Source organism: Ictidomys tridecemlineatus, chromosome Y (genome assembly GCF_052094955.1).
Source record: "Ictidomys tridecemlineatus isolate mIctTri1 chromosome Y, mIctTri1.hap1, whole genome shotgun sequence".
NCBI classification, from domain to species: Eukaryota; Metazoa; Chordata; class Mammalia; order Rodentia; family Sciuridae; genus Ictidomys; species Ictidomys tridecemlineatus.
Window position 1 is genome coordinate 17325512 of NC_135494.1, and position 12960 is coordinate 17338471.

At 53.0% G+C, this 12960-nt stretch overlaps 1 protein-coding gene across 1 annotated transcript in view; it reads left to right on the plus strand.

Annotated features, from left to right (window-relative positions):
- Positions 1-12960, plus strand: part of LOC144371882 (mitotic spindle assembly checkpoint protein MAD1-like) — a 238895-nt gene that overhangs the window by 179638 nt on the left and 46297 nt on the right. The window contains 1 exon segment of the mRNA XM_078035192.1: positions 6950-7090. Within this exon segment, the coding sequence (XP_077891318.1) occupies positions 6950-7090 (141 nt within the window).

Sequence of the window (12960 nt, forward strand, 5' to 3'; positions counted from 1 at the left end):
TAAATTCCTTTATTGACCTAAACATATTAGGTATACTTATTTTCTGATTATTCTAGTACATTGTGGGTTTCTTTCTCCTAAATTTTGTATTGTTGGTTCATTTTCATTAACATTTTGTGAATTTATACACACATACACACACACGTTTTAGTTGTAGTTGGACCCAATACCTTCATTTTATTTATTTATTTTTATGTGTTGCTGAGGATCGAACCCAGTGCCTTGCACATGCTAAGCGAATGCTCTGCCACTGAGCTACAGCCTCAGCCCTTACATTTTGTGAATTTTGATGATAATTTTATACACTTAGGACTTTGTCCTTGGGGTTTATTCGCTTCAAGGAGTGAGTCATTGCTGTCTAGTAAGGACCTGTGTTAGTTCCTATTTGTGTTTGGTCTTAGACATTGCATGTGTTTTCTTCCTGGGGTTATTTGCTTGTAGGTTTTATGAGTGTAGCCTTGTAGTCCACAAATTCTCAGCACTAGAATTTTATGTTTTTCCCACCTATACAGCCTCTAGGCTAACATGTGTGCATATACCATTGACAGTATGGTGGTCTGTTTAGATACAAGCTTGCCCATTGTGGATAGTGGCTTCTCTGTCCAGGTTCCTTCATCTGATTGTCTATGTTGCTCAGGCACCACACTTCCTTCCTTTCCCTATCTGCAGGCCCAGGCTCCACACTCAGTGTCATGCTGCATACAGGGCCTTGTGTGAAATCTCCCTAGGAAGCTTCCTGCTTGGCCCAGGGCTCCTACCAGCCTGGAGATTATGGGGCAGTCTATGTGATGTGGGTGCTTGTTGCTTGCTTGGGGCAGAGTCTGCCCAGCATCTTTGCACAGTGAGGCTTGTGGAGTATGCAAGGCCTATTCTATGGGCTCAGGAGTGGACAGCCTCTCTCACAGAAATGGGCAGTGCAGACATCATGATGAAGGCTTTGATGAGTCTTGTCACTTCTGATGTCTGCTGTCAGGGTTAGGAACACTGTGGAAGGCAGATCTTCTGACCCTGTAAATAAGTTTTGCTTCTGCTTAATGAGTCCTTTTCCAAGTATGATTTCTAGTTCCCAGTGAGTGCCAGAGGAAGCAGACAGACATAGGTGCCCCAGGAAGTTCTCCTAGGACCGAGCTTGCCTAGGCTTGGTCCTTGTGCTGCACATGTTTGTCTGGGGCCTGGGTCAGAACCCTGGCATCCACAGGCCAAAGGGCAGACTGGTGTGGATCAGAGAGGAAGCCTCTTAAGCACTAGCGCGGCACCTCCTCTGCAGCTGCCCACCTCCTCTTGGGTGTGCGTCCTCCCCTCCTTCTCCTCCTTTCCAAAGCATCTAATAGTGTAAGGAAGTCCTTGGAAATGGTCCTGCTCTGTGTGGCCAAAGGGTCCTGGTGCTGGAGACCCTGAGGATCCCTGTGTACACCAAAAAGTGGGGTCTGAGGAGAGATTAGTGATAGAAAAGGAGGCCTAGGGTGGGCAGAGCGGGCAGACCTGGGTTTTTCCTTGACTCCATGAAGCTGCTGGCCAGGGTGCCATGGGGCAGGTAGGAATAGGGCTTTGCAGCTGCACTTGATCATAATTTCCTTTTCTTAAGAAAAACCTTGTGGAGGGACCAAGAATTGAGTGCAGGTAACCAAGTTGGCTGACCATGCTGAGGCTATGGTAAAATGGCCCTGAGAATGCATGGGTGGTCAGAGAAGGTAAGAGACCCAGTAGCCCTGGCAGCAGAGACCAGGGAGAAGTGAATGGAAGGGCCACTGCTTTGCCCAGAGGAGAAATCTGAGGAAGGGACCCTCTTGCATGCAGATGCCACTAGCTCAGCTCGGTCTCTCTGGGCTTACCCCTGCTTCCTGGGGACCTTCCCTGGCTCACGATCCTGGGTGGGCCCTTTCTCTCTTCAGTCACTGGTTACTTCACCATGAGGGCTCAGAAACACTTACATGCACCTGTCTCAACAGAGCACCTAGTGTCTTCTCCCCATTGGAGAAACAAACAGTGGGAGGAAGGGTCATGAGGACAGCAGTGACTCAGCACCTAGCAAGTACCAGAGCTTCATGTGCAGATACATGTGAACTCAAGGCTGGCTGGACACTTTGCCCTTTCCACTTCACGATTGAACCTCCTGAGGCACACGGAGAGCTGATTATTCTTGCCAAGGTCATAAGCAAGTTGATGTCCAGCTAGGATTTGGGCCTTGTTGGGCCTCTGTGACCTGGGAGCTAGTCCTGGGCTTGCACACTTCATGTCACTGGAGGGGTGAAGGGCTGCAGTCTGGGAAGGTGGGAAGAAGGAAGCTCTGTGACAACTGTGCCGCATGCCTCTGTTCCCATCAGCCTGAGGTGCTGCCAGCCACCTTGAATTATCTGTTTCCCAATAGACTCCCTCGTGGCTCCCCCTCCCAGACTGGGACTGTGGCTCTCGCTCTTGTCTCCTCTATGTCACTGCGCTGCCCTTCTCCAGCCCGGGCATGAAGCTTGTCTTGGTGTTCCCTGCAGGAGGCAGACTCCTCCCCAGACTTGTCCCCCAACTATCTCAGCAGGTGTGTGGCACCCCACTGCCCAGGTGACCTACTCTGGCCATCCGTGTATGTGTGGTGGATGTCTCTTCATTCCCAAGCCACTCCTCAGTGTGTTCTGGGACTAGTCTCAAGAGCTCAGTGGAAAAGGCCTCCTCTTGACTGAGGTGGCTGAGGGGTAATCACCACTGTCCCTGTTATTCTTTTGCAAGGCACACTGGGGACTGCCCACACTGTGCCCTCTGCCTGGTGTACCTTTCCCTCTATGCATCAGCTGTAGTCTACATGCTGTGGTCACCCGTGTCCACCTGGCATCTCTCTAGCACTTGGGCCATAGGTCTTTTCTGTGTTCTCTGCCAAAGGCCTGTGCTCCTTCTCCATACCTTCCCTGGCTTCTCTTCATGGAATCCATGTTTGGTGAATATATGAGCAAAAGGATAAAGGATGAACGTACTGGGTCTTCCGGTAGCAGAGGCTTCCAGCAGCCCTTGGTGGTTACACAGGTTCTCCTGGAGACCTGCACCCCAGCAGGACTTGCCAGGGTGCCATGGGGCAGCAGTAGGACCATTAGGGCTAGGAGTGTCAGCAGCATGGCTCCTACACTCTGCTGGCCACCTCTGGGTCACCCAGTTAAATTTATTATGTGCACTTATGGTCACACAGATATGCACACATGTGACATGTGCTATCTTCAAAGAAGCCCACCTTCTCTATGTTCTGTCTTGTTCCTGTCACCTCCTAGGGACTTCCTCTTCCTACAGTCCCTCTTCCTCTGTCCCACTGGTTGCAGCTGCACAACCTGAGTGGGGGAACCCTCCCCAGGTCCTTGGTTGGCCCAAATGAACCTCAAACTGCTAGGTGTGGGAGATGAGGGTCGGATTCTGTAGGGAGGAGCTAGTATTGCAGCAAGACTTTGTATACCTGTGGTAGTATACCACAGGTAGTAATGCTGTACCTGAAGGAACGTGGTCCCATTGTATTCCTGCTGGAGGAACTTTCCGGGCCAGCCTTGAGGGAAGCAAAAGCCTAGTACCTGTGGGGGGAAGGTGGCAGCTATCTAGGATGGGCTTTGGATGTCCCCTGGGGTAGCCTAAGTGGCAGTGAAGAAGTAGGGTCAAGGAGGGTGGTTTTGTATGGACAGATTTGCCACAGGGGGGTCCCCTGGGCAGGGCTGGGGGTGCTGGGCTCAAACTCTTCTTTGCACCCTCTACTCACCTGATCTGTCCTGGTGTATTTGTTTCTGTGATGGTGTCAGCCCGTGGGTTTCTCTTTGATCTCCCTGAGCCCATAGTTCCCTGCCTCCCAGGACTCTCAGTTCCACCCAGGAGCATGGCTGACCAGCTCCTACACCCCTGCTTGCTGCTCTTTGTCCTATGGTGGTAGTCTATGCCCCCTGCTGGCCTCACTGCCTGGTCTGTTCTCAGATAAATTTATTTTAACTGGGAAGCTCAGACACCCATGAGCAGTAAGTGGATGCCTAGGGCCATGGACAAGTGATTCTGCAGTTCCATACCTCAGTTTCCTTCTAGAAAATTCCTGTCTGGCCTTGACCTTGAAATTCTTTTCCAGCTTTATGATTTTCTTTACCATTGGGCACTTTACTCCCTTAGCTTCCTTCTTGAAGGGGACTCAGGACTAGGATGGCCTCTGGCTGGTCACCACAGGCATAGAAAGCACTCACATCCTGTGGTTGGTTTAGGGGTCTCCAAAGGCACAAGGCCCCTGGTCCTCCACTGGCTTCTTCAAAGGTGAGCCTGTCTCCCAGCTTTCTCTTCGAATTGCCATTAATTAATGGGGTGACAAACCAACTCCATTGCTCACAGACAGGACCATTCTGTACCCAGGAGAAGCACTCAGTGGAAAACATTGTTTTGTTTTGTACTTCTCCAGCAAGTCTTTAAGGCTTCTGTCAGCACAGCCTGGGCGCCTGTTTGTGCAGCGATTAATCGTCTGTGTTTGCTCAATTGGAAACGAAGCGAACTTTACCACAAGTGGAATCAGTCATTAAAAAGTCGTTACCAAATCACACCAGCACAGTGCCTGCTCTTCTGCTAATGACAAAACAATTTCTTGAAAAGGTACAAACAACAAACCTTTCACTTTACATTTTTCTTCTTTGCCAGCCATTGCTAGCCTGGAGATGTAATAGAAGAGAGCCATAGTGAAGGGCAGCATTTTTGAGATTTATTGGTCAATAAAGGAGACAATTGTAGTTTGTTTATGAAAGGAGATCCCCCGCCCCAGCCTCGAGCGGCATCGACACTCTGGTAATGATAACTCGGGTAACCAGCTTGAGACGATAAAAGTCAATGGGAAGATATAGGATTTCAATAAAATTATGACACTCCATAAACCTTCCCGTGGAAACAAATTTTCCCCGGATATGTGACCAGTTCCAGTTGGATTTGTAACTTTAATTTTTCACTTATTGAATTTTTTTGTCATCAACTAATTACAGAGTCCACACTGGGGTGACAACTGTGTCCCTTGCCAGTGAATGCAGAGTGCCTAGACACAGCAGCCCAAGGCTCTGAGGGCCCATCATCTCAGGAAGGAGAAGGCAGGATTTCCTACACCCCAACATGCTGCCTGTCTTTCTCACAAAGGAGGGACCTGTGTTCCTGCTGGAGGTGGCTGAGCCATGGGCCTGGCCTCTCCTGGGGACATGGTTGGGCAGCAGCCTGTGGAAGTACACACTGAGAGAATGCTACCTGCATGGGGACCTTGGTGGTCATGAAGACCTGTTTCTGTGTGGAGGTCTTGTTCCCCTGGAGGTCTGAGAGAGCAGGTCTCCATCAGGGCCATGAATTGCCCTTTGAGCCAGGGCTGGGTGGGAGGGAGGGAGCTGCTGGCCAGGGCACAGAGGGAGGTGATGAGGGGCTAGTCTGACCTTGGCCTCTGCTCCTTTCCCTGGATTCATGTGTTGGGTAGGGGCATGTGCCAGTAAGTGTGTAAACCTGCTTCCTCACTTCTTAACTGCTAGTGTTCACCAACATTGATACAATTCTATCCTTTCATGAGCACCAAGCATTTACAGGGCAGTTCTCTGGACACTTTGTTCACAACAGTGTTGAGTTACATAGCTATCCTTCATGTCTCCATCTTACTGGGAAGGATCTGAGACTTGAGGTCAGAGCTGGGGTTTGAACCAGGGTCTCCCAGAAGCCATTACCTTCTTTGTGGCCTGTGTTGCTCCAGATTCCTCATCACTGGCCCTAGAAGTGGGCGGAGCCAAAAAGGGGGTCACTGAGCACACTAGTAAGGTCTCTGCATTGCAAGGTGGCATTGCAGCCAGATCTGCCTGCCCTGTGGAATCTGAGTCTACCTTCTGCAAGACCCCCAGGGTGTTTGCATGCACAGGTGGTCAGAGAAGCTGTACGCTGACACACCTGGGCTTCTGAACAAGGGCTCCCCTATCCCCAGTTGTGTAGTCCACTGAGTGCAGGGGGGCAGCAGGACAGATGGGAGGAGCCCCTGCCTGGTCCTGGATCTGTTGGATGGACCTTCTCCACCTAGGAATCGAGTATCTGAAGCCGGGAGAACCCCGTGGCCCTGTGGCCTTAGGTTCACATCTGACAGCCTCAGTCAAAGGAGGAGGAGGAGGCAGCTTCCTGTGAGGCATGGCCTTCCTTAGCAGTTCAGCTCCCCACCAGGCAGCATCCTCTGTCTCTGCAGGCCGCCCCCCTGCTGACTTAGCAAGACTTTTTCATTCAGGCATGTGTGATGGATCTTTCCAGTCTCAGGAAGGAATCAGTCTCAGTCTTGGTAGGGGAAAAGCCACCCATTTCTCCCAGGGTTCCTGACTTCCTGACTCTCACTCTAGCAGGGTATAGGTAAGCAGTGATCTTGTCTAGGCTGAGACTCCTGGCTGTGTGATCAGTCTGTTGTCTCAGGAAACTTGGGTCACTGCTTCTTGTGATTGCTATCTTGTGTCAAGAGAGGAGGCAGGTTGCTTGGCATGGCTGGTGGCCCAGTGACACTCTGGTGGCCTCAAGCATCCATGAGGAGTCATTTGCTGATGGATCCTGGCCTTGTGTTTAGAGTCAGGGTAGTTGGGCAGAGCAGAGTGTTTCTTATCCCAATAGGTTGCCAAGTATCCCTACTCGTATGGGTGCCTCCTCACCCACCAGAATGCTGGCTGATGTCCTTGCTCTGAGTGTTACTGTCTGAGATCTGGTGAGAAGTCAAAGCAAGTGGGTATTCAGCCTGACACAGGGAGAGTAAGCACTGAGACTAGGACATGCTGTTGGGATTGCTGGCCTAGGTGGTGAAAGGCCTGGGAGTTCTGAGCACCTGGGCCTCTGGGACAGGAGCTCTGGAGGTGGGCACTGTTGGCAGGTAAGCGTGAAACTGAATTCTTGAACTCTTTGAGATGCTGCATAAGGGAGCTCCCCAGGTTCCTGTCTCCATGTTCTGCTGACCAATTGTCCTCTGTGCCCACAGGAGCGGGATGGCATGCGTGCCATCCTGGGGTCCTATGACAGTGAGATGACCCAGGCTGAGTACTCACCCCAGCTGACACGGCGCGTGCGGGAGGCTGAAGACATGGTGCAGAAGGTGCATGCCCACAGTACGGAGATGGAAGTAAGTCTGAGCCATGGGTGGGTAAAGGGCCCATGTCCCCATATGGTCATCCTCCTTGGACCAGAGACTGGGGGAGGGTGTGGTCATGGATGGTTATATTGCATACATGGTCTGCTTTAATTTTCTTCATGGCATGAGGTAGTTGGAGGGATCCTAGATAGTCCTGTCCAGATGGCAGGTATTGTAGGATGTCAATTTGAGGGGTGGCCTTTGCTGAGTAGAGTTCCCTCTGGGGGCCTCAGAGGTAGCCCTGAGGCCTAGAGTGTGGGCTTGGATCTGTGTTTCCCATGTCCCTGGGTCAGCGGTTTCTCCTTGTGTGATTTCCCTCCAAGTCTCTGTTCTGGGATGCTAAAGGGTCCTCTGGGTAGAGGGCAGCTTCAGCCTGTGGCCTCTTTCTTCTTTCTCCTGCTGCCACCTGCATCACCTTTGGGCCCTCTTTGATGCCCCATGTCCTCTTCTAGAGGAAAATGGATGGAGGGCAGATCTGTCTTAGCATGACTCATTGGCTCCTGAGGCTTTCTGCTGATGAGTACCTGGGCTGGTCAGAGCCCTGCATGGCCTCTCTTCCCTGGACAGCTTGTATCTGCTCTGAGCTGGGATCTGCCTGATGGGCCTGAGAATGCAACATTGCATGCCTGGTCACAGCTTCCCAGCAAACCATCCCACCCTGAGGTACAAATGCCAATGTTTCCCTAGCAGAGCTGAGGAGGGGTTTGCTCCACTCCCTGGCAGGAGCAGCATAGCTCTTGTGGGCATGGGCAATGCCTCCTCTTAGGTAGGAAAACCTCCACAACCAAGTTGGCCAGCATTGCCAGCCGGCTCTGCACTTTATTTCCATCTCCAGAAGCAGGTGCTGTTGTTATCCTGATTTTCCTGAGGAGGAAGCCAAGGCCAAGAGAGGCCTGGGGGTGTGCACAGGATACTGAGCTGGTATGGGACAGTGCCAGACCTAGAGTGCAGCCACAGCACTTGCTCTGCACCACTGCACTGCCACTCCCAGAAGCTTCTGTGGTATCCTTTGGTCTTGGTGCTCACTGTCACCATGATGGGCCTGGATCCACAGTGTGATGGTGATGCAGATGAGAGGTGTTGGTGTGGCTCATCACACCATGCAGGGTGCTGTCTACATTTCTCATTTAGCCAGTGTTTGGAGATCACCTCTGATGTCCCAGCTGGACAGATGGCCAGGGTCTAGAGGGGAGAGCCAGGATTCCTGTGTGGCCACAATTGCTTCCCACTGGGCCTAGTTCCGTACAGGGGAACATTCAGCAGAGTTCCTGCCCCTTTGGAGCTCAGCTGATAGGTGAGGGAGATGTCTAATAAACAAGCTTCACCTGGTAACAGGTTAGGGGTGCTGTGTTGGGAGAACAAGGTTCATATGAGGGAATTATCTTGGACCACCTTGATTCCCCTGGAGGCTGGCACGTCCAGGGAGATGGGGGAAGGTGGTTGGCAGGTCACCCAGTATGTGAGGAGGTACGGGGAATGCCAAGACTAGGGCTCTGGGTGTGGCAGGTGGCAAAGAGGCGCCCAGAGCTGTGCTTGTGGAGGGTGGAGCTCCTCTGGGGAGACTTGGGAAACTGGCCAGAGGAGTCATCTGGGCTCTATCCTATGGGAGGTGGGTGTGGGGTCCCAGGGTCCCTGCTCCACAGCAGGAGGCTGCAGACTGGGCTGTCCTCACATCCTTTCAGCCTCTCGCTTATTCTGAGGTCCCTGCAGGCACCCTGGGGGCCTATACTATGTCTCTGCCTGGGGTCAGCCCTCAAAGGCACTCTTCAGCAGAGTGAACCACGAGTGAGAGAGACCTCTGGTTCTGTACTGACCTCCAAACCCCATTGGTTGGGAACTCATTCTGCTGCTTCAGTGTCTGTGCCTAGAAGCAGGCCCTCCATCCTTGGCTGCACAGAGTGAAGCCATCATGGACATGAGCGTGTTAATAGCTACCCTGTTACCACCCATTTGACTCCATATGAAATGCTAATGAAGAGAGATATGCAGGGACGGCTCGACATCTTCCATCATCCCTAGCATTTCTCACATTGAGAAATCCCCATCTGTGTTGGCCACATGTTCTGCACAGGTCATTATGAGCCCAGCATTTGAGCACAGCTGGTGCCATGTGTTCGAGTTCTGTGTCATGACCCAGGTTTCAATATCAGCACTCACTGACCAGATGTGCTCACTGTACTACCTGGGGCAACTTGGTGGATCTCAGCCATCGCCTGGTTCATGGGTGTGTGTCAGGAGACCTTTCTCACTTTCTATTTTGGGACATATAAGGGCAGGTTGCCCGCTTCTCCTGTGTCTCCTGAAGTTATGGGGGATTTGCCAGACAGAGAGATTAGAGGCCCAGCTGGAGTGCACTTTGACACCAGCTGTGCCTTCCAATACTGTGGGGTTCAAGGGGCCAGTCCAGGTGCAGGGTGGGGTCTGAGAGCTGCTCCCCGCTCCTTACCTGGGGTCTCTGTCATGGCTGTTTCCTTCTGCACACAGTCCCTTGGGCCCTCCAGAAGTGATCTGACCTCTCGCTAGCCTTGCTCCTCTGGACCTGGGCTTCAGCAGCCCATGGCTGTGTTGAGGTAGAGACCCACATGCAGTGCTCTGGACCTCCTCGCCCTCCTTCCAGGTCCACCAGTTACCACTTGCTGCCTAGAGTCAGTGGACATGCCACCTACTCTGCTGTTTGAGGTGGCCAAATATTCTGGCCTGGCACCTCATCTCCCTCAGGGTTCCACGTGGTAGATGGCAGCCTTCTTTTGTAGAACTGTCCCTGAGGGGGCATGCTGCTGCCTGGCAGGGGGAGAAAAGCATGGGCAGTGGCATCCCCAGCCCTTGGGAATGCAATAGTGGTTGGATTGAGTGTGAGCTGGGGGGACATACTGGATGCCCCTCTGAGTCTTGTCCAAGTACCTAGATCCACAGAGGTGGGAAACTGTGGGCTTCCTGTCACCACCAGGTGGCAGCAGCTGCAGCCCTGTGGTTTGCTTCTGGGCCTGGGGCAGGTTTGAGAGCCCTCAGATGGGTCTGCTGTGGAGGAGCCCCAGGGAGGGTTTCTCCTCAACATTGTTTTTATTCTCCTGCTCAACCGGGAACACCCCCTGTGCTTTCCCAGACAGGAAGCTTGCTGGGGAGAAGGCTGCCTCTCCCCTGCCCCCACTTTTCATCTTTCCTCCCCGTTGGGTCCTTCTCCCATGGACCAGACCTCTGTGGCTGTGCTGAGTCAGGTGCTGTGGAGTTCCCTGTTCAATGAGGGTACAACAGGTCAAGGTCTGCTGCTAGGCATAGGGAGTGAGGCGCTAGAGCCTGTGCTTGTGGAGGGTGAAGCTCCTCTGGGGAGACTTGGGAAACTGGACGGAGGAGTCATCTGGACTCTATTCTATGGGAGGTGTGTATGGGGTCCTAGGGTCCCAGTGAGGCTAGAGGAGGTCTCTGCCTGGCATAGCACTGCTCCTAAGAGGCACCCAACAGTTCCATCCTGGTTGCAGTTCCTCATGCAGAGCGGTTGCTCTCAGGTAATTTAGGACCAAATGAGGTGTGAGGTTTGAGAACTCCCTAACTTTCCCAAGAGATCTGCTTTCACTCACAGTGAGGTGAGGGTGGCAACACAACCTTATCCTATGGAGGATAGATTGGCTGTCTAGATTGGGGATGCTGACTGAGCAAGGGCCAGTGGAACTGGGGGACTTTCTCCCAGCCCTGGGTAACATCACAGAAGTACCTCCACACAGGGAAGCACACAGGTGGTGGCTGTTTCTCCTATAGTTTGTTAAGGGTGGTTCATTTTTATGTGGAAGCGTGGTGCTTTAGAGAAGAACTGGGGAAAGCAGGGCAAACACGGGCTCCTGCACTGTCCAGCGGCTCCCCAGGGTAGAGGCCTTGCTGCCTGGAAGCAAGAGCCAGGTCAGTAGGGGTACTTCTGATCTTGGCATTAGGTGTGGTTCCCCAGGCAGCTTCAGGTCCATAGTGCCCTCAGGGGAAGGGCCTCTTAGATGTTCTCTGTCCCCCACCCCATGTTCCAGCCTTTAGCACCAGCCCTTTGCCCTGGGAAGGCAGTGTTGCCCTGGCAGGCCCGCATCCTCCTGTTCCCACTGCAGGGCAGCCCTCAGTGAGAGGCTAGTTGGGGGCCACTGGCTGGCCACAGGAGCTTTTGAGGAAGTCCCTGGGCCCAGGCAGTTGCCCAGGGGTACCCTATGCTTGGTCGTCCTCATAGTCATGGCACAGGTTAGACTTCAGGAGAACACGGCCATGACAATGGGCACCAATAAGCACATTGACAAAGAAGAGGCAGAGCCTGGTGGGAGGTGTGGAGTCCAGTGAGAGTTGGGCTGGGCTCTGCCTGAAGTGGCCATGCCCCCACAGTTAAGGCTAGCCTCAGGGACGGGGTACCAGTCACAAGACTCAGGGTGGTGTCCACATCTCCAGCTTCCACTTACTATGAAAAGGCCTTGATGTCTTGTGAGATCTGGTGGTTGCATGGGCCTGGTGAGGAGGGCTGTGGGGCAGAGGTCTGACCTGGGTCCTCCTTCTAGCCATGGCGAGGACGATTGCTTGCTTCCCACACAGGAGAAATGGAGAACCTAGAAGGTATCTGTGGCTGGTGCAAACTGTAATAGCTGAGTCCACCCAAGGTGGGAAGCTTCCGGTCTCATGGCTCCCATATCCCATGGAACTGTCCAGTGGCCATAGCAACCCCTGCCCACTCCAGATGAGGCCGTGAGTTGTGGTCTCTCCCCACAGGGCTCTGACTTCTGAGCCACCAGTTGACTATTCTTAGTGCTGAGGCTGCTGTGGCAGAACCTCCCGGGGTGTCCGGGGCCCCATTGCCAGGGAAACTGAATAGAATCCTGGATTGGCAAGGACCAGCCAGGGGCCAGGAATAAGCCAGCTGTGAGGTTATAGGTTGCTCTTTCCTGTGACCTGCTATCAGCCCACCCACACTCTGGCCCATAGATCCAATGCCCAGCCCAGTAGGGGATCCACAGTCAGAACCTTCCCATCTCCAGCCCGGTTCTTTCTAGCGAATGGGACTCTGGGCAGGTCATCCCTGGACCATGAGCCCATTTACTGAAGTCTGCTGTCTCCTTTGTGCTGGTCCTATTAATGAAGATGTCACTTACTGAGTGTGCTGTGGGTGCCACACTGTGGCCTGCATAATCTCCTTTAACTTCTTGCCATCCATGTGCGATAGGGGTGAGCCTGTCACAGTTGAAGCCACCTAAGCAGAACTTCCTGATCCTTGCCTTGCCCTGGGGGCAACACATCGGACACACCCCAGTCCCTGTCCCAGGTCTGAGTGCTGAACCCACCATCAGCCCTGGCCCTAGGGACATGGGCACTGAGTGTAGGGCGGGACAGTGGGGCAGGTGTTTGCGCTACTTGAATCCCCTGCTCAGGTTGCACTGCTGGGCTGCAGTCCTAAGAGGCCAGCTCAACCTCACCTGGCAGTCCAGAGCAACTGGACACTGGTCTTGGTTGCAGGTGGCAGGGCTAGTGCCCTTGAAGTCTTTGGTGGGTGAGTTTTTCAATTGTTTATTGAATAGCAAAATTTCACACATTCTAAGTTCTGGAAGCCACCCATGCCTGGAGCACTTTAAAAGTTGTTCCAAGCTGCCTGTTAGGAGCTTGTTGGTCGAGGGTCCTATACTGTCGCACAGTGAGATCATGTGACCTTATGGAACCCAGAGGGCCTTCAGGGCCTCTCAAATGGGCAAACTTCACTAGTGACTGAGATTCAAGCTTCTTCTGGGGGGCAGGGAAGCTTGCAAATGAGGCTTCACATCCCTCGTGGTGCTCAGTTGTCCTCAAGAGCCAGAGGGTGGCTGAGGTGCCTATGGGGACACTCCTTACAGCTGCAGGGATCTGATTGGGCA